Below are 21361 nucleotides of genomic sequence, written 5' to 3' on the forward strand. Positions count from 1 at the left end.
AGTATTTTACAAACAAAACTTGAAAGGCCTCATATTTGTCCACTCATAGATCAGTCAAATATATCTTGCATCCTTATTCAGAGTGGCAGAACTACACACACAGAGAGTTGGGTGCACCCTCACCAATACACAGTTATTGCCCACTTCTGCAAGTCTTTCCTCAGCTTGAAACTCAGAAACCTGAGATGAAAATCTGGGTATGTAACTGTGATATCCTTCAGTATTTACTCATCATTGTCACTCTCTTGTTATAGTGACCAATATGAAAGGTATTAGAACTAACGCAAGCTATGATACACCTACTAGCTCTAACCCCAGGGAGGAAAGCTTCATCAAACCACAATACACGCACCCAGAAGTTTCTTACTTCTGATTAGTACCCATGAAGATGACCACGAATGAGTGTGGTTCCCTAATATAATACATTTCTCTGCCAGAGGGAAAGACCTTGCTCCTTTTGTAGATGGAAATTTCTCCAGGGCTGAAAGTGTGGAGTGAATTCTCTAAGTGTCTCGCCACCCCGCCACACTTTATACTTCAAGTAGAAACACATTTTATCAACTTCATTATCTCACTATGGTATGGAACTAGCTTTGCCATACATGACAAACAAAAGTCCAGAAAAAAAATAATAACCACTGCATATACTTTCTCTTCTGGCAAGAGAACTAGACAATAAAAAGAAGCATGCTGTAACATAGAACACTTCAACAACACACAGACAATACTGCAGCATGTAGGTTAAATTTGTTTATACATAGATCCGATTATACTAAAACAGAACAGAACAAAACCATATTTGAAAATTAGGCTCTTAAAGTCACTCTGAATGACCCCAAAGTCTAATTATTCATGGAAGATGAATAAAAATAAGAAGTCACAGCAGAAAGGAAGGATATTAATTGTTCAAAGGTTTCATATTTCCAGTTCAGTGCATTAACTATATTCACCTAACACAGAGGAATCATAACGTCAATAGGCAAACTAAGCAAAAGAAGTAATTATCATCACTGTTTGGTACGTGGGGAACTGCAGCACAGAATGACTGCATTTCTTGCCTGTGGTCACTCACGTATAGCACAGGCTGAGTCACAAACAGAACCTTTTTTTCCTACATTGCTGACAAATGTCTCAAATAAACCATCCCTCCTCCAAGACTTCTGTGTTAATAGTAATACTCCATTATCCACTGCAGTAAGCCTCAGCCACACACCCAGTTCTCTCCATTCTTTCACCGTTATTTTTATCTGAACACAAAGACTAGGAAAGAAACTTCCTCATCCCCATAACTTTTTTACCCACCCACCCACCCTTTTTTTTTTTTGTTTTAATTCTTTCACATTATCACTGTGGAGGATGCATTTCAGGGCTACATCCTCCACTGGAGTAAATCGGTGTAGTGGAATAGAGTCATTCACCTCAGCTACTGTCAATCTGAGGTTATATCCCAGAGGATCTCTTCAGATTAATAGATGATGTTTTACTTTTCTGAATCAGCTTGTCATTGTGATTAAACAGCACTGTAAGAAGTCAATGTCTTCCACTATCATTTCATATTCCCGGTCTCAAAGGAAGCATACAGACTCTATTTTCAACCACAGCTCCACTATTTTGCCAGCTCTTAAAGAAATGTAATTTGCAATTGCTTGGAAGGACGTATCAAAGGAGACAGGTCTGACCATGACTGTCACTACCAAAACTGCTTTCCTGTCATGTACTCCCCTAAAGCTTTATTCCTGCAATGACACAAAATTATTGCTATCCCTCCTCACATCAGTGAAGAATGGAAAGCTGGTTGTCCACATGGCAACTGCAGTTCGCCAAGAGCATTACCAAGTAGAAGGTGCAGCATGACTAAGTTGTTGTCTGCCTCTGGCATTCAGAGTCTTACATATGTTTCTTGGCCTTTCTCCAGATCCCTGGACTTGGACAGAGAGTGTCAGATACTGCTTACCTGTGTTTAACAACTGCCACTTCTTATGGCTGTATTTCTGTACTGTTGGAGAACTTCAATGGTCAGTGCTCCTAGATAACTTCAGGAATAAGTTTTAAGGTGCGCAAACTATGCTAAAAACCCACACAACAGAAAACAGGGAAGAAAATGCACGAGACAAACTTCAGTCAGGTCTTCTGAACCTGGAAAACTGTGCACCTTTCTTTCCCTCTTTTGTAATTTTTCATTTTCCCCTGAGATGCTCAGCATATTTCTCATCTGTGTTACTTTTTGGTTTCCCAACACTTGAAGTCCAGTCCTCCTGCTTGCTTTAAAGCAAGAGCTGTGCCCTGACAGAAAACCACTGTCCAGCCTTCCTTCTTAAGTGCACATTTTCTTTTATATTATTTCTATCTATATTATATTATATACTGTATCTTCAAAAAACTTCCATTTTCTTGACCTTGTCTGCTGGAAGCTTTATTGCTTTTCTAACTCAGTTTCAAATTAACTGAACTTTTTCTTCATTTTCTTGTTTATGTATCAGTTTCATTACTGCTGGCACACAGCTCTAGGGACAGAGCTAGTTAACGGTTGCATCCCGACTGCTGCAAATACAATCGCACATTCAGCCCTGGGATATATGCGTGTAATTTCTATTGACAATGCAAGGAAAATCAATTTCATATGGCACCGAGAACTGCAACTGCTTATGGAAGGTAGCATTTGACTTTTAGGGTTACATGGTCATTTCTAATTTGGTAGAAAGTGGCACTGCATTAGTAAAAATAGAGAAATGTAAGGATCAAAACCCCAACTGATTCATCCCATCCACACTGGCCACAATTTCCAAGGGCAGAATTGATCCATTATCCTCATTTCATGTGTTTTTGGCTCTTCCATTCTTTGTTGCATGCAGGGACGTACACTGGTATCAAGTACAATCCAAATTCTTATCCAGTAAAGCACTGGTTTCCCTGTCCTAACTACATTTGGCTTATTCTGATTTGAAACAGGTGTGAATTTAGTTCTCTGCTTCCTAGTTTCACAGAGGATACTCACTCATTTAATGTAAGTGAAAGATGTCTTAGTCTAACCGAGAAGGCTGAGAAACCAGTAGCTATGCCCACTGTGCTGCTAGGGCCAGTGCTGTCAGCCTGAACAAAATGCAAAGGACAGTAAAAACTCAAGGTCAAAGACTTTTTTATAAAGGTTCTCTTAGTTTCACTTGCAATTATACTTCTATAACAGGAAAAATTGTAGGTGCATTTTTAAAGAGAAAAGTTTGCCACCAAGTTTTCAGATTCTTTTCCTCTTTATGTGTCCTGGTTTCGGCTGGGATGGAGTTAATTTCCTCCTTAGCAGCTGGTGCAGCGCTGTGCTTTGGATGTGGTGTGAGGACACCGTTGGTGGCACACGGATGGTTTGGCTGTTGCTGGGTGGTGTCTGTACCAAGCCAAGGACTTTTCAGTTTCTGGGGCCCGGCCAGCGAGAGGGCTGGGGGGGCACGGGACACTGGGAGGGGACACAGCCAGGACAGCTGCCTGAACCAGCCAAAGGGATGTTCCATACCATAGCACGTCATGCTCAATATGTAAACTGGGGGAAGAAGGAGGAAGGGGGGACATTCAGCATTATGGCGTTTGTCTTCCTGAGTAACTGTTACATGTGACGGAGCCCGGCTTCCCTGGAGGTGGCTCAACACCCACCTGCCCATGGGCAGTGGTGAATGAATTCCTTGTTTTGCTTTGTCTGTGTGCAGCTTTTGCTTTACCTATTAAACTGTCTTTATCTCAGCCCACGAGTTTTCCCATTTTTACTCTTCCAACCCTCTTCCCATCCCACTGTGGGGCAGTGAGCGGCTGCCTGGGGCTGGGTTGCCGGCGGGGGTTAAACCACGACATTGTGTTACAACCTTGTCACTGGAAATAAAATACGTTGCCTGCAGTTGGCTTTCCCTATATATTTGTCTGCACAAGAATTTGAGCAAATAGAGCGCTGCTTTTGCTCTTATGGCATCTGTTGCAAGATCTGTAATAAGCACATGGTTAGTCTGTACTCATTATGTGAGTTTGTGGGCAAGGGCTATAGTCAGTTAAATATTACTGCTGCATACTAAAGAAATTTCTCTACCTGTTGTAAAGTATAGTGTTTTGATGGCTAACCATTGCAACAATTACTCTTAGCGTACAGACAGAACTTAAATTAAAAAAAAAAGGACCATACAAAGTAGGAAATTGAATACCAGCACCCTTGAAAAGTTCACGATTGAAAAACTAGTTAAGTTATATGAAAAAAAGAACACATTGAGAACATTTTCCCTCCTAAACATGAATGATGGAGATGGAATAAAATTTCATTAGAAAATATTAACTGCCGTTACGATTGAGGGGATATCTGAGTGGCAATATATGCAACAGTGTCCTTTTCATTCACATGATTATGGAAACTTCTTTAGCTAGCCACATATCACCGTCTCTGCATTTCTTAGTTTCTTTATTTTAAATAAGTTAACTCCCACATTTCAGAAGGGCTACTTTCACAGGATTTTCAAGAAAATTTCAAAGAAAATATACCACATGGGCACTATATTTTTTTCTTTTTTTTCTACCACCACTATTGAAGAGTCTTCTACTTTATCCAAGAATATGCCTGCTTACCCAGCAATTCAGCTGCTGTCATATGCACTACTACGCTATTTTTTAAAATCTGGTTCTCACTTAAAGATGCTCAATATGTAATATGATAACAACCTAAGAATCTAACCATGTAAAGTGACACAGAAGATGGATAAGTTAAAGCAGTGTTTATATGTTCCAAATTGGGATCTTCATGGTTGCAGTGCTACTTTTTGAACAATAAATTTGCTTCTTTAAGTCCTGTGTTTTACTTGACAAATGAAAACAGTTTATTATTGCCTTGATTAAAAACAAAACAAACCCCAAAAATATGCATCATGCCCATACTGCCAATAAACAGTATCTGTTACATTGTGCAGCAGTCGTAATACTGTTGGGTTTTCCTTCTTTTCAGTCTAGATCTCTGTCATTAACAAGTGTATGCTGGGGCTATAGTAAGTATACTCCTATGCTAACGACTCTCTCAGACATCCTAAGAAGTGGGATTTAATCTCAAAAGCATATTTGCACTTGCATTTGCACTTCAGCTGTGATTGTTTCTCAGCACTTTCAGACAAACCTAATCCATCATAAATCTCACATAAACGTAACGGTTTTGATTTCTGCATACAGGTAATATTTTTTAAATGTTTTTCTCCACCTTCCTTTCTAATCAAGGGATTAATGTAACTTGTGAAATTAAAGACTTTATTTATCTTCACCTTCCAAAGGAAAAGGGAAATGCCTGAGCATCGTTTTTTGGTGGAGCTGTTCAAAGCTTCATTCTTTAAAGTAATGAAAGAAAAAATGTACACCAGCACTCACAACACCACAGCTTTCACTCACTATCATGTAAGTAGCACAATCATTTACTCAGTGTACCTTCCTCTGCCCATCATTCCAGTGTCAAGCCTGCAAGTTCAAAGGTGCACTCTTTTTTTGCCTAATCTAGAAGGTCCACTTTTTGTCTACCAAGTGATTATTTCATAAGGGAAGAATAATGGAACTTACCCACTTTAAATGATATATTGTCTGTCAACCAAGTAGATCTGCTCTGAAAGACACAGCCCTGACAGTCAGACAAGGCTTACATTACTCTGCTTAATTCCACGTCTACTGCGGAAATAGGTGGCTAATGTCAATAGCTATAAAAATTATTTTAGAAGTTTCAGAACATTTCAGATACAGACACCATTGACTTATGTAACAACAAAAGAACATGTGTGCAAGGCAATATGAACTTCAATTGCCATGCCTGCTGCACCTAAACAACAAAATTTCCTAGTTTACATGTTTCCTCTGTTGCCCTACTGTATTCTAAACCCCAAAGCATTATTATGTAAGGTATAAAACTGTTAAACACAAGGCAGATCAAACTCTCTGTCTGACATCAATTTAACCAGCCCATAAACCTCAGGGCTTCTTTTCCTTCAAATGTGTGCTTTCTGAAACTGCAGAATTAAAAATATTATTACTCTAGAGCCACAGCTTGTAAGACTGCAACTTCAGAAACACCATACATTTTCAGAAATTAATTCAGCATTACACAGTTCAGTTTCTCAGCAACAACGCAGAACACATGAACCAAGCCACAGACCTATTTACAGGAGGACTGCTTCATCTAGAGTCCACCTCTTCACACATTACAAATGACCTCAGCAGCATTAATTCAAATAATCTGTTGCCACTAAGAAAATAGATTTGTTCATCCCCACCCTACTCACATGGCACTGTGCGGAGGTAGAGATTGTCTCTTATGATCTGCTGGAGCTCATGGTCTACCGAACCCTTCTGGAACCGTAAATTGAGGTAGTGACGAAGGTCCTTATCAACAATGCCTCCTGTCAAGGAAAAGACAAATGAAAGCATGATTTTAAAATATATTGCTTTGACGGAAGCAATGAATCACTTGTAAAGTCTCAGTGGCTCATTTTCCTTCATGTTTCTGTCACAATGGATGACAGAAGCACAAAGAGCTTTCTGGTTAAGGCATGCAGTAGGTATAATGTTATTTAATATTGGTAACTGTAAAGGTTAAAAACAGTTAATGACAACTAAGTGGCCAAATCTGTACAGTTCAGAAAATACATACAGGATTATAGTCAGTAGGATCAATTTTTTTTCTGTACAAAACTGGAACATGTCGTTATTATACCTACACATATATCCAAATAATACATTATTACATATTATGTTCCCCATGACCTTGTACCGATTTCCCACATGCTTATTAAAACAAAAAATATTGGTTCAAAATGTCTTTGAAACATTCGGTGTTTTCAGTCCAAGTGTAACCAGAATGAAATGTAGCTGTACTTGATGATCATAAAATCATAAAATACGACATAATCTTTTGTGTTATTTATTTCTAATAGTACTCATATCTGAAAAAGGTACTATAGCAAGCAAGGGTACACATCTTATTTCTACTACTGAAAAGAGTCATTATTAATATAACACCTTAGCATAACACTGCAAAAATGGGGGGAAAACAGTTTAAAATCCTCTATTTGCCACTTTCATTACAAGTTTAGGATGAAACATCTTAAAATATTATTTAGCCACTGCCCATTGTCCCAGGTTCCACTATTAAAGGCAGGCCTATCAATCTAATCCAACATGATTAACAAAAATGTCCTGATATAGTTCCTCTCCATTTCTTTAAACTTTTACATTTCTTTTAACCTTGAGTATGGATCATTTTTATAATTATGGAAAAAAGTCTATAAATAACTCAATTTCTTCATTCTCTGAAATTCTGACATAAGGAAAAAATACAGAAAATCATTACTACATTGAGTTTGGGCATATATTCTCAGCAAGAAAAATTGCAGGCAGATAGATCCCTAACTTGTTGCTTCACACATTCGACCTTAAAACATTTTTTCAAACGGCTTTTGCTATTGAAACCTTTGCAAGAAGCCTTATTGACACACTGCATAAAGATTTTCCTGTAAAAAGGCACAAATAACATCCCTACCTAATTATTTGAAAATCACCGCAGAGCATAAATAGCTGTAAATTAAAACACTTCTCCTTACAGCTATTCCTATCAATCTGCCAATTACAAGTCCATAATCTTATTATTGCTGCTTTTTGTCAATAACTTCAAAACCTTTTGTTCCAGGTTTTTAAAAAGCTCATAAATAATTATTCTCATGTTTAGCTAAAGGCAAAAACACAGCACACTCTCATAATCAAAAGAAGAAAAAAAAAAAAGCCCCAACTCATAACAGACACAAAGAAATACCTGTGTACCCAGTTCCCAGAGGCTGAGAACTTCCATGCAGATCTCCAGTCTTCCAGGATCCCAGCTAAGCCACTTAGTCTACTACTTTGGTACCACTAACATTGTTTCTAGCAACGGGCTCTGTTTGCAGACCAGAACGTCCTCACTCCTGCCAATTTCTTATGAGATTTCAGAGGAGGTGAGGGCTAGAGGGCTAGAGGAGGCTGCAGAGAGATGCTCTGCTCCTGAACAGGATCAGCTGTCCTTTCTGACTGGCTGCAGAGAGTAAAGGTCCTGCAGCTCTTGCTCTTCTCACTCTGATATACAGGACATGCCCAGTGATGCAGATGCTTTCTGGCAGCCTCAGAAAATGCCAGCTCGAGAACAACAGCTGTAGCCTGCCTGCTGACAAAAACCTGAATCATTCAACTCACGACACAAGTAAGTTTAGGAACCTACACAGATTTCTGACCCTCAAAGTGCATTTTTTATTTACAGCTTTTTGCTTCCAGCACAGCCATTTACTTCACCATGTGTTAATGAATGCACTAAAACCTCCTAAGCACTTAATAAAAAGAGTAACCTGATATTTTTTGCAAATTGCATATTCCGAACTAGAGCATAAAATATATATATTTACAAGAAGAGATATCTATAGCCTTCTATTTGTTACATACAGATTCAAAAGCAAAAGTTTGTAACAGAAATAAAACCTGTACACAGTGCAGAGGAAAAAAACTTACCAGCTTCCAAGCAAAAGGGAAACATTATTTTTTTCTTAATATCTGAGTATATACTGCAACATTAGCAAAGCTAGTTTAAAGAGCAGTCAGATGAACTACAGACAGCACATGTACTATTACCAAATATTCTTCTTTGAGTCATTCTGACCCAACGTTTTTCAAACCTTAGGGCATAAGCAGCCTTTTTTTTTTAGAATCTGGTAAAGCAATGAATTTTACATCCTGGCAAGTGTAAAAAATGAAGTAGTTTGAGAATCCTGAAGAGCAAATAGAATCTTTTTAATTCATCCTTCCAATTGTCATTCTTCTGCTTTTCATCCCTAAAAAGCTCTGTTGTTTTACCTGATGCTTGTCAAAAGTATACTTCACTCCAAATGTGTTTTCCAGGTATCTGTAGTACCTGAGCTTTTCAGCAGCCTGATCCTTTTAAATTACAAGCGTAACAACATCTTGACTGCTAGTATGGGGCCATAAGACTTTCTGCAAGAATCTATAGTGAGTCGCAAGTATGTAAACCAGCCTTGATTTAGCAGCACTGAATTAGATCTTGTATTATAGACTATATAAATCAGGAATAGCATGAGTAATAACAACAGGACTGTGTCTTCCAAAAGGCAGAAATAACAGGCAGAAAATGTTATCATTTGATTTACTCTGGAGGGAAAAAAGAAACTTAGTGACACTGTCAATAAGTTCATAGAAAAAGAGGCAGAAATGAACTGTTTTTACAGGCAGTAACAATACTCCACTATTTAGTGGTCCAATCCAATCCAGTAGACATGTGACTGACTTGGTTTCTATAAAATTCAACTTTCCTTTATTTTGCTTTTTTGCATTACACTGAAAACCATTTACATGCTGGAAAATCCCTGACATGAACCTAAGCCCTTAGTTTTCTATTACTCCCAGCCAGCACACAGTGAGGAGCTCAACGACGCTGAGGGGCTGCCAGCACCTGTCACTTGGTACCACCAACCCCACCACAGCCGCGCAGCAGCTCACGAAGAGGAGCTCAGGGAGAACCAGCTCACGAAGGCCACATCCTGCTCGCTGTGCACGGCATGAAAAGGAAGAGCTGTTGTGTGTCCGAGGTATTATACAGCACAAGCTTTAGAAACCCAAACCCAGAGACCATAATTTAAAACGTTTGTTGGCCGCTGCCATGGGAGGAGGCTGACAACTGCACCATAGAGTATACCCTGGCTTGTAGCCATGCAGGGCTTTTTTCTTTTTTTTTTTTTCTTCCCCCTGGCTTGAGGCCTATACTCCGTTTCAGTTTCATTTCACTCCAATGAATCCCATTGCTTTGATAGCTTGGAAATATAGGATGTGAATTAAATACTTCCAGTAATAATCTCTTGCATAATGTATGCCTGGTTTAGGTACAGCTACCAATCATGATGGCAAACTCATAACCGTGACTGAATTTGATTCCAGAGGTTATAAAATTAGATACACTTGGATGAACTAAAAAATGCTCTGTTTGCATGTTATACTTAAGAATTTAATGAGCAAAGTATATCTTTTTACAGTGTTTTAATGTATTTCTATCAAGTTTCCTTCCCTTTATAAAATGAAGTAGCAAAGTCCAGTCAGAAAAGAAAGAACACACATACAAAACGGTATTGAATAGTGTGTAGCTCGTTAAAAGATTCAAAACTGAAGAAGATAATTGCCATTTCCGAGAAAATGACAGGGATAAAGGTTTATAATTTTCTCTAGTCCTAAACATTGTAACTGCTTTTCTGTAACTTTCTATTCAGTAACTCGCTGATGCTGCACCTGGAGCCCACTCTTGTATTTCATTTTTCAGTGAAAGACTACTTGCAAACACAAATGTCCCTCTTGTTCTTACCATGTTAGCTCTAAATAATTTATTTCCTACCCTTAACACAATTTTTGCGGTTATAACTTCTCAACAAACATTTCTGAGTATTCACTGATTACTATTTTCTCATCTTGTATCATAACCTTTCAGCAAATTGACTTTCCAAAACCTGATGTGGTAAATTATTTGTTTTTCAACAGTATAATCAATTGCATCTCAGCCAAGAATAATTTGCCTTAGATATTTTATTTGCTGGGATTAAAATTTAAAAGATTCCTGTTTCCCTGGGTTCTATAAATATTCCTGATTAGAAATATCTATAAGTAAGACTCACATCTAGATTTGCATCTGTACACAACCTGTGTCTGAGGAAAATAAAGGAAATATCTCAGGACCTGTACCCTATGAAAAGACAAGCTTATAAACTTTTAGTACAAGCTGCCTCCCTTCTTCTGTTGCCCTGCTTGCATCAGCCTGTCTCCCCTTGTTTTCACCAAGCTCCCACTCCTGACTGTAACAATAAGACATGTATTTGGCAAACTGAAATGCCTTGGTGGACCAGGTTTTCACCAGCTTCAGTAGGACTATTGTACTGGAGAGTCTCACCCCAAATATTTACTGAGGTGCTACCTGAAACTTTGCCTTAATACTGTGGTATGCCTCCGTGGGCATATGACAATATCTCAGGTTTCTTCTGCACCAGTAGAAGATACATAGTTCAGTGCATGCTAGACTAACTTATCTTTCATCATTCACAGATGATCTAACTGACCACCTGAATTATTTAAACCAGATATTAGGAATATCTGCTCTATTAGTTCTTTTCTCTAGTGATAATATAAGAAAGGCTTTTTCCCATGAAAGTGGATGTAAGAAAAAATTTTTGGGTGACTCTGTCCAGGATATAGCAAGAAGATCATAGCCATCGTAAATAAAAAGCTGCGTACATGGTTTAATTGATCATTTCCGAATATTTTTTTAAATGGCTCCCTAAGAATTCAGAATATCTGTAATTATCATATACAACCCCTTTCAGTCATCCCCATCAATTCAGTGACATCATGGCCACTTATCCATAAAAAGCTCCATGAATTTTCATTCTGGTATATACAACCTAACCCGAGGTGACCTGTAATTCCCCTCCTCCAGCCTTGTTCTCCAGACCCACACAGCTCTAGGCTGGTGTGTGCACAAAAATCAGCAATGCAGGCTTGAGCAGCAGCGAGGGTCTGGCACTAGCCAGCTGTGAGAGAGCCTGTGCCAGCCAGGGCTCCGCAACACACTGGCCAATACACATTTCTCACTGTGAGCTTCCTAAAAGTAACTGAAAAGATTTTAAACATAAAAAAATACTAACTGCCACATCCTCTCTTCTCTCAAAGTTTCTCCACATGGTTCTCTCAGGAGAAGAACATCAGACTTTTTTTCTTCCATAGGTCCAGTGATATTTTATTGCATTAACTTCAAAAAAAAAACCTTAAGAAAGCATTCATTAATGATGGATTGATGATTATCATTACTCATATGAATTGCAAGTGTTTGTAGCACAAACAATACTTTTAAAATAAATTAAGTATGTCTTATCTTAGTACTGGATCAATAAAGATGTCATACATTTAACATTTCTGAACCAGTAGGAGATGGTCTGCTTTAATAATTTCTTCAACTGGCAAAAGTAACCAGAAAAATCACTTTTAAGTAAGAATATGAAAATTCCAGTATCAAAAATCTCAGTTGGATTTTCTAAGCGTTTGTTATTAAAATACAGCCTGCAGCTAAGCCTATTATTTAAGGGAAATTATTCTCAACAAACCTATCCAGTTCTCAGAGGAGTATAAAGGTGAGTGTTAGCATTTCACTAACCATCGTACATTGGGCATATTCAACCCTGGAATTTCCTTCAGGTTTCCATGTAAAATATGAAAGCACTGTAACAGCAACCTGAAAGCAGTACTAAAAAGGTTTAGTAAATTATAAGGAACATGTGTTACATTCCAGTCATTAGCTGACGACTACACATTTTATTTTTAAAGCCTTCCTATCCCTAAATTAAAGTGTGTGGGTCTTTTTGAACTTCTGCCTTCCTTCCACCACTACCTTCAGCCAAGTCTGCCATCAGACTTATCGGCAAAGTCTCAAACCATCAGGGTTGAGCTATCATCATTGTGGAACGTGTGGCAAGATGAAGTGTGATGGAAAACCAAGAGGGAATTATGCAAGAAAATTAAGACTCCTCAAGAAGAAAATTAATTTCTTTCTTACTTGGGACTACTCCAATAAATTCTATTTCATGATCTTTTACTGAAGATCTAAACAAATTGCAAGAGCAAAGGCTCTGGAAAAATGTACATCTTTGAGTTCTTATACGTGCCTTATATGACGAAAAACGATTTAAGATACAGTATACTGACGGGGAAATGGCCTTCTCTTTTATAGCCTATTTTTTTTTCTTTGTTCATGGATTATATTACTAGCCTCTTTGCTTATTGATCTTTTATATCATGTATCATATACATGTGTATTATATTTATCGCACATTTACACTTTGATCCTTAGATATACCCTTTGATTTCTCCCTCCTACCATTTTAAATTCAAAGTTTTCAAATACAGGAGTGTAGTGCTTACAGGATAAATTCCATAGGGATGGTACTATATACAGATTGTATTAAAAAAGCCCAGCAAAATCTAGCCAAACAATGAATAATTTTCTCCATGACGAGAATTCATATTTGGATGTATGTCTCTGTACAAATATGTAATTCCCTAATCTCTACGGGCAATGTATTTCACCAGCTCTCCTCAGACATGGAGACAGGCTGAAGTTTGCATACTCTTTGATCTTCACAGTGGAAAAAGTTTCCATTTTCTCTTTTGCTGGGAAGGGAGGAACCCTCACTGCCTAAGGACAACCTGGGTTCAGTTCACCGTTGGGTTACACTTGTCCCTGCAGTACCTTCTACCCTGGCAGTCTGAGTAAGGATCAGATCAACAGGACACCCTGAAGCAGCGATGAGACCAGCAACGCCAGGCGTAGACTGATCTTTGGAATACTGTGAAAGCATATCATGCCCTGGATTTATTTTCTTGGATTGGGGCTAACCTTAAACCTCTGTTTGAAATACGAGACCCAAGTGTGCACCATGCCAGAAGCAAAAATGTGGTTTGTAATGATACAGGAAGACTATATCAGCAGCTGAGCCAAACACATCTGCGCTCTGTACCGTATCTCAGACTACTGAACTTCAGTTCTTATGGCAATAGTAGATCTCCAGTCCTTGCGGCTGGAAAAACAGCCTTCCATTGTGACGCCAGTTGCAGCATCTTCCAGAGCCTGCTGGCAGCATGCAACATTGACTTTGAGATAGGCACTCCCAAGTCAACCTCAAAAAACTGCCATTTAACTAGTAAAAGCATTGCGTAGCTTTGCTATTTAGAGGTACTTGGTTTTGTTCTCACCCAGCACAGCTCTTGGCTGGAGTTTCTGGGAAATACCGTGACTGGTAAAAAGAGGAAAGTTTGGGGCTCTTTGCTTTGAGAATACTTATTTTTTATTTGGTGTTCTAGTTAGTGAGTGCATAAATGAAATAAAAAATTATGTTTGAATACTGCCTGCTTCTCTACAAAGCCTGTCTGATAATGAACTGCCTTTTACTCTGGTTTTGAAATTTACTAAAGCTAATTATGAAACAGCTGTTTGTAGGTGCCTCTGGTATAATACTGATTTGATTGATAATTTACACACAAACATTAATGATTGCTACTGAGATATTCAAAAGGCTGTGACTGCTCCTATAAGTCTTACCTTTACAGATGTTTTTGACAAACACTAAATTGTAAGGGATTATACATTTACTTCCAAAGTGAGAATGTAAAAAATGACACTCAACCTGCACAGTCACATATAGCCCAGCCAGTCTGCAAGGACAGACTTCTGCTCTTGAAATGTGAATGTATTTACAGAAGTCTCACTTCAAATACTACCTGGCATTCACATGTTCCCACTCACAGAAATCTCCTTTGATTTGGTCAAAGGGTACCACAACAGAGCTTGAAACTTGTTAAGGCCCATGTTTGTCATGACAGAAAGGTCCCAACTGACTTCAGCAAGAACAGTTGGAAATGGAAATAAAGCAGCTTATTGGTATTCTTCTAAAGGCAAAACCTCTTTGAAAATTGATGGCACAAAGACGAAAACCCATAGAATAAGGTTAGTAAGAGAACAACTGTAGCATACTGAAAACATTTGAACAGAACTAATAAGGCTGGATTTGGCTTCAGAAAAACATTTATATTGTTATTTACGTTGCATAAATTGCCAGGAAGCTGTTTTGAATTTTAGGAAAATCCACATCACCCACAAATGTCCAATAGCCAAGTTGACTTAAGGGGGGAAAAAGGCATAAAGATGTAAGGTTCTATTTTTTAACTGAACTGCAGTAAATATTTTTGTGTGTATATACTTGGAAAAAAATACCCCACGCTTCTATTCTGTGTGCTGCGTACCGGCATGCTCATTAGAAAAAAACACAATTACAAATCAACTTCTCTGAAAAAGCTCAAATGCAACATTAATCTCTGATACATAATAACGGTGATAATGTGGGGCTCATTCATTCTGCCTGGGTACAAATTAAGCATCAATCACTGTGTCAGTTTAATTCTCTGTGCTGCAAGGGTGAGTCACCTAACACTGAAACCCTGCAACCTCTCTTGGGGTCATCTGGTGGAACAGCAACTTTAACGCTCAGAACACCTACAAGAAGGGCATGTTCAGACAGTGTACGTCAGGAACCAACCACACACATCTCACCTGTACCCAAAGCCAGCCCTGCTTTCCACATCCAGAGCCTCTAGAGCCCTCTCTGTGCTCGCCTCTGAGCTGCCTGCTCCTGAAACTCTGTGTCAAGAGCTACACAGAAAGATTGTTGGTCTTCAGGAAGAATCTGTTGCAGGTTTTATTATTCAACCAAAAGTAGAACTTACAAGAGTATGTTCAAAATTGTCTTACTGTGAACAAACACTCTCCTGTCATTGCTTTGCAATGGGCAAAACAAACTCCTAAAAGTAGACAGCAATTGCTCCTCACCTTTAATGGAAAAGTTACTGTTCTGTTTCATACTCTTTTTCTATGAATACAGCAAGACAATTGCTCATCTTCTAGGGACGGAAATGATATTTTTCTCTAATACTCTTAATTTTATCTTCTTTGTGGAAGACAACTGTGATAGAACTTTGAGTTTGAGATGTATTTGAATAAAATATGAAAGACTGGATTGGAATAGTAGCACAGTTTTACCAGACTTGAATTATTTCAAAGGTATTTTACTGAAATCATAGCTGCACAATTTTAATTGCTTGAGACAGAGACTTACTTTCCTTACTTCTGGAAAAAATATTGCCATATTAATAGGCTGTGAATTGTGTGCTGACATTTTGCAAAAAGAGAAAGATTAATCTGGGTAAAATAATCCCAGTAACACACAATTTATGAGGGAAGCAAGCTGACAGAAGCTACCATTGTGTAAGTTCTAATAATAGTTACAAAATATGATTTAGGTTGGTATCTGAATCATGGGAGCCCAGTTTTTTAGTCTTTGCAGCATCTCAGTCTGAACCCATAATGTACCGTGAAAAATCACTACCATAATACATTACTTTCTGGCTTTCCTAATAGCTTGCTGCATAAATAGCAGAACACCATTTTGCAGACTTTATACTCACAAAACTTCTCAGCAAACTCGACTAGCAATATATAAACTGAACTTTGAAAGCAGAGTTCACAAAGTTATTACTAATCTCTGAGACTGAATTGCATATACATTATCAAACATATAACCTTCACCCAAAAACTATTTTCCTGATTCAAGTGTCATGGCATTCATATGAAGTTAAAGCAAAAGGAAAATGCTGAGAAAAATTAAATCGGGAGGTACTTAACAGCTATTTTTCAGTAATGGAAAATTAAGACAACACAAAACATGCAAATAAGCCTGAGGTCAAAAAGGTGTTCTCTGGCTTGATACACAACACAGTACTCAGCATAAATAAGTGGCATGGTCTTCTCTGTTTCATCCCTGCATGATATTACTTTCAGCCTGAAGACCACAGTGATACCACCTTACACATGTCACTCAAGTTAACCAGGGTTGTGCCCAGCCACTAACAGAACAGAAAAATTCTTAGCACATGAACCTAAATGAAAGTCATGCTAGAAACTGAGCAAGTGATGCTCTTTCTAAGCCAAGTGTGGGCAAACGCCTCCGCATGTGGGGCTCACAGGACCAGTGGATGCACTATTCAGTTCTTGTAGGCTAGTGTTGAAGTGTTGATACATGCTACATGCTAAGAAACCTGCATTTCAGTCAAGACAGAAGAGCAGATTAAATCAGTGGAGTATTTGGAAATTTCTGGAATGGCAGTTACAGTACTAACTGAACAGGTCATTATTAGACTTACATCAATCAGAAAGTAAGTAGACTAGCAGTGAACATAATTAGAGCTTTACAAGAAGACTGCACTGTTAATCCCATTGAAAGTATAGCAGGCACATTTCTAAGGCTATATATTATCTAGGTTTTCATTTTGATCTGGCTTGGAAATTAGAGCCTTTAGTTAAAAAGTTTTCTTTCCAGCCTGGGGCAGGGGGTGCATTCTCTCTAAGGCATCCAAGATGGCTAAATATTATATAGGTGACTGTTAGAAAAAAAAAAAAAATCTTTTAAAATGTATATAAAAGTCAGAAATAATACACAAATTCACTATAAAACTATTTTCTTAAAAAAGCTAACTATACCTAGAAAAATCTCTATAAAAAAGGATTTACTGTTTAAAATGACTGCATAACAACGCATAAGTAATCCTATTTTCTTTTTTAAAGACATCCAAAACTTCATCATCCTTAGTTTGTGCAGTCTTATAGAGCAATTAATAATCTTACAAGAATAATTAATAATTAGTAATTAACATTAAGAAGTAAAAGACTGGTATAAAGAATAAATTTTAGTTTGGGAAAGAAAAATGAAGGTATGAATAAGGCAAGGGGGTTGCTTGGTTTTGACGTAAGGTTGAAAGAAGCATTAATTTGTCAGTGAAACACCTTATATCGTGACAAACCTGTCGTAGCACAACAGAATGACAGATAATAACTGTTACCTTAATATAAAATCCATTCAGAGTATTTTCTGGCACCATCCATCACTCTAGGCAAGCTTTGAAGATGTACAGTAAAAATACAATCAAAGCAGTCTAAATTTTGGTAAAAGATTGAGTCATATTTTTCAATATGAAAAATGAAGATGAAGTTGTTGAGGCCTCAATAGCCCTGTGCAGAACCACACATTGGGTTTGCTACAGAACATCTCCAGAACAACTTTGATGTTTTGCCCCTACTTATGCAAATCTACCAATTAAATCCAGCAATGTTTGTCATAAAATCACTCAGCTACAGGTATCAGGACATTTCAGATCAGAACTGCTGCTGTGGGTCAAAGCTCTGGGCCATTACACTTAGTAGTCTGTCTCTGGTAAGCATTTTGCTAAGGCAAAGGAAGAACAAGAACCAAAGTGCCCATCAGAGCCTGGATGCTCCAGCTGCTGCAATGTGGCAGGGCAGCCATCCTCTCCAATTCTGCCTCTGGACCACTCTCACTGAGGGTACAGTTCCTACAGTCCCTCTTTTTTCCACATATGAAAACCTTCCTACTTTTTTCAATGAGAAATCAGCAGGATAAAATTCAAGCAAACAAGTAACTAAATACCAAATACAACAGAGATCTGTAGGTGACCAAGAAAATTACTTCCACGTACTTAGTGCTGACAGTGTTTTCTATGCAGCAACAATATGGTTTTTCACTTCTAGGCAGGGACACAGACTGTATGAACTCACATCTCTGTATCAGTCACCCGTAACACATCCCCAGCACACAAAGATAGGTAGTATCAAATAAGCTTGCTCTCAGAAACAGGTTTGATTTTTTAAATAAAAGAAAGAAATTCTTTATAATATCACTCAATAAGCACTTTCAAATTACCGTGCGTTGCTACATCCAGCCAATAAAACAATGTTTTTAGGCAATCAAAGGTACCTTTTGTGTAGTACAGTACTTGAGCATGAAAGGCAGCACTTGGTCATGGAGCACCGAACCAGCTGCTCAGAGCACGAAGAAGCTGTTATATTCTGGGACAGTCTCAGCTGGTTAGCTGAGTCCCCTTGTGTTGATTTAATTAGCACTGCTGGAAAATGTAAATGACCGAAAGAGACACTGTGTGTTGTGCAAAAATTACACTGTACAAAATATGTGTGCTTACATAATTTGTTTCAACAAAGAAATAAAATGGTCTTGTTCCCAGGAGCTCTGGGCAGGCAGATGGTGGGTACTCCAGCAAGATCATGCACTTCGCCTGCAGAGATGTGATGCCCTCAACCTCTGGGGAAGAGACTGCTGCTGCACTTCTGTAATACCCTGGTTTGCTGATCCACAGAACAAAACGCAGGATTACAGCTGCACTACAATTGCTCACTCTGTATTCCCAGAAGCAGGAAGATGTCACAACAGGGGACAAAAATGAGATGACAGAGTTCTAGGTTCACTTTGTTACCCTCCAGGCACATTGCCCCCATGGCTATGATCTACTGGACTGAAATCAATATAGTCTGGAGCTCAGAAGTATGCTTAGTTGTTTCATACAGAATTTATTACATTTTCACAGTTGTTACTTAATTAAAAGAGAAAACTAGTGGGCTAAAACCATGGGACAATAAAGAATTTGGCAAGCCACTGAGGTGTGGATTAATAGCTACACATTTCCAGCTTTATCTGTGCATGTTGAGGTCAGTATCAGTGGGCATATGGCACAAAGCCATTAAAAGTGCCTCAGATACAAATATTGTCAAGGAGGATGTGCCTGTAATTTCACCTGCCTTTCTCTGTTGATACTTTGATACACATCTCACAAAATACTAGATTCGTACTTTCCCAATGCCATTTCCTTCTTCTAGTGCTACAGACCCAATATACAAGTAAGCTTTACACCATATAAGAAATGCCAGCAGCTCCCTGCCCCTCCTTCACCCCCTCCCCAGCTTGATATTAATCTAGCATGCAAAGATAATGGAGAGATTTATGTTTTCAAATCAGAAAGCTAATAAAAATTTATCTTTCTATAAGACTGCAATAAAAAAACCGAAATTAAAACAATAAAGGGCCAGATTCTTGGATCCTTATGCAGCTATGGTAAAGAAAAAACTTCTATTCATCTCATGGATTCTATTCTATACACGACTGAAAGGAAACACGAACTTCAGCAGCTGGCTTTAATTATTTTACCTATACCTGTTTTAAAACACTGCTGTGAGGCCTTCTAGGACATATACTGATGGACTGGGTCTCATATGCAGAACACTACTAGTGTGCAAGCTGAGTTGTTTACTCACCCTATACTAATAAGCTCAAATAATGCTTATGCCAGAATGGGTCCGCATTCAGATTTTGGGGTATAAGATGTCAAAGCAGAGAAAACAGAGATGCACCCAGAAGGTTATATTTAGGCAATCTGCAAGCCTCTTGGTTGCTTTAGGAAGACAGACAAAGGATGATAACACAGGAAGAAAAAAATTACTTCTCTATGCATATTTCATGCAATAAATAAACCGTATCATTCCCCGTACATTAGGAAGGAATGCTTTTGTTCCAGGAGTTCCTTCAGACCAAAATGTGGTAAGCATTTGATTTCAATGTTGAGGTTGCTTTCTGAAGGCTCCTTGAACTGCCAAATGATCCCCCAAAATCATGTTAGTTTATAGGACAAAAGAACTGAAAGACTGCATCAGACTTAGTCTATTTAAAGTTCTCAAAAACTGCAAGGGTATCTGAAAAAATGATGTGGCTTGGGGATCACTGGATGTCCTACCTGTTGACCTTCCATATATTAGCAGTTCTGATAAGGAGTTATGCTTGGCCTGAAACACATTGGACATATTAATACATGAAGAATTTTGCACAAAAATTTGCATCGACACTACTATTAATTAGCTCAGTGAGCTAGCTAGAGTAATTTAAATATTTGAGACTTCAGTTCACAAAAATGCAGCTCACTGCTTAAGGGAATGAAATGTGTAACAAGACCCTGCCTAGAACGGCTTTCTTTTTCTTCCTTTTGCTCTTTAACCTTTCCCTTTACCTTGAACTCTTGTTTCCTTCTAGTCTCTTCTTCTTCCCTTTTTCTTCCCATTACACTCTCATTTTGCCTTCCCCACATGTCCTCCCTGGTTTTGGTGCTCACCGTACCTGTTGGCTTTCTAGCATGACAGGACAAGCCTGCCATAAGGTGGTGAGTGCTGGCGCGAGCACCAGTCATGCCAGTCATACTGAGTCACCTCTGAAGGGCCAACGCTCTTGATGTCCCAAACAAGCAAGCATGTGCAAGTATTAGAAAGGTCTGTATATATCTGCATGAATCCAATGCATCTACAACCTTATACCTGTTTCATGCAATAGGTGTCAGAGCTCAAGAAATACCTTATAAAAAAGGAAAGATCTATATGTGTCTGTATCAGTATAGTACAAGCCAACAGGCTTAAGGATATTCAGATTGTATCATCGACGTGAAAAAAAATGCTTTACCTTGCAATTCAATAACATTATAAATGAAATATCATTTAGAGCCTCTGTTGACGATCACATTTTTTTTGCAGAAATACCTACAGCAAGTTGCAATAGCGTTAGCATGCCAGTTTAACTCTGATACAGTACTAGCTTTCTGCATCAAAACAGTCAACTCCTGAGAGGGAATACTTCGAGCTGAGGAACTCTTATTTTAACTGAGAAGGTGAGGGAAGCAAAAATCATGTTTTCCCCAGCAAAAAAGAAAAAACTCAAAACATATCAAGAAGTATTTAAATGTGTAATGTTGGTTGAAGCTTGGAGCAAATCATTAGAAAGACTGGCTGGCTGTTTCAAGACAGACTTCAGTTGAAGCTATGCTCTTACTCATGAGGTAAATTCACAGG

At 38.3% G+C, this 21361-nt stretch overlaps 1 protein-coding gene across 11 annotated transcripts in view; it reads right to left on the reverse strand.

The window, feature by feature from the left end:
* The window catches only part of MAGI2 (membrane associated guanylate kinase, WW and PDZ domain containing 2), a 755552-nt gene that overhangs the window by 518905 nt on the left and 215286 nt on the right, over positions 1-21361 (reverse strand). For all 11 annotated transcript variants that reach the window (XM_056340978.1, XM_056340976.1, XM_056340974.1 and 8 more), the window contains exon 2: positions 6276-6392. In XM_056340978.1, coding sequence (XP_056196953.1) covers positions 6276-6392 — 117 coding nt within the window. The remainder of the gene's footprint in view (positions 1-6275; positions 6393-21361) is intronic.

This window comes from Falco biarmicus, chromosome 5 (genome assembly GCF_023638135.1).
Source record: "Falco biarmicus isolate bFalBia1 chromosome 5, bFalBia1.pri, whole genome shotgun sequence".
NCBI lineage: Eukaryota > Metazoa > Chordata > Aves > Falconiformes > Falconidae > Falco > Falco biarmicus.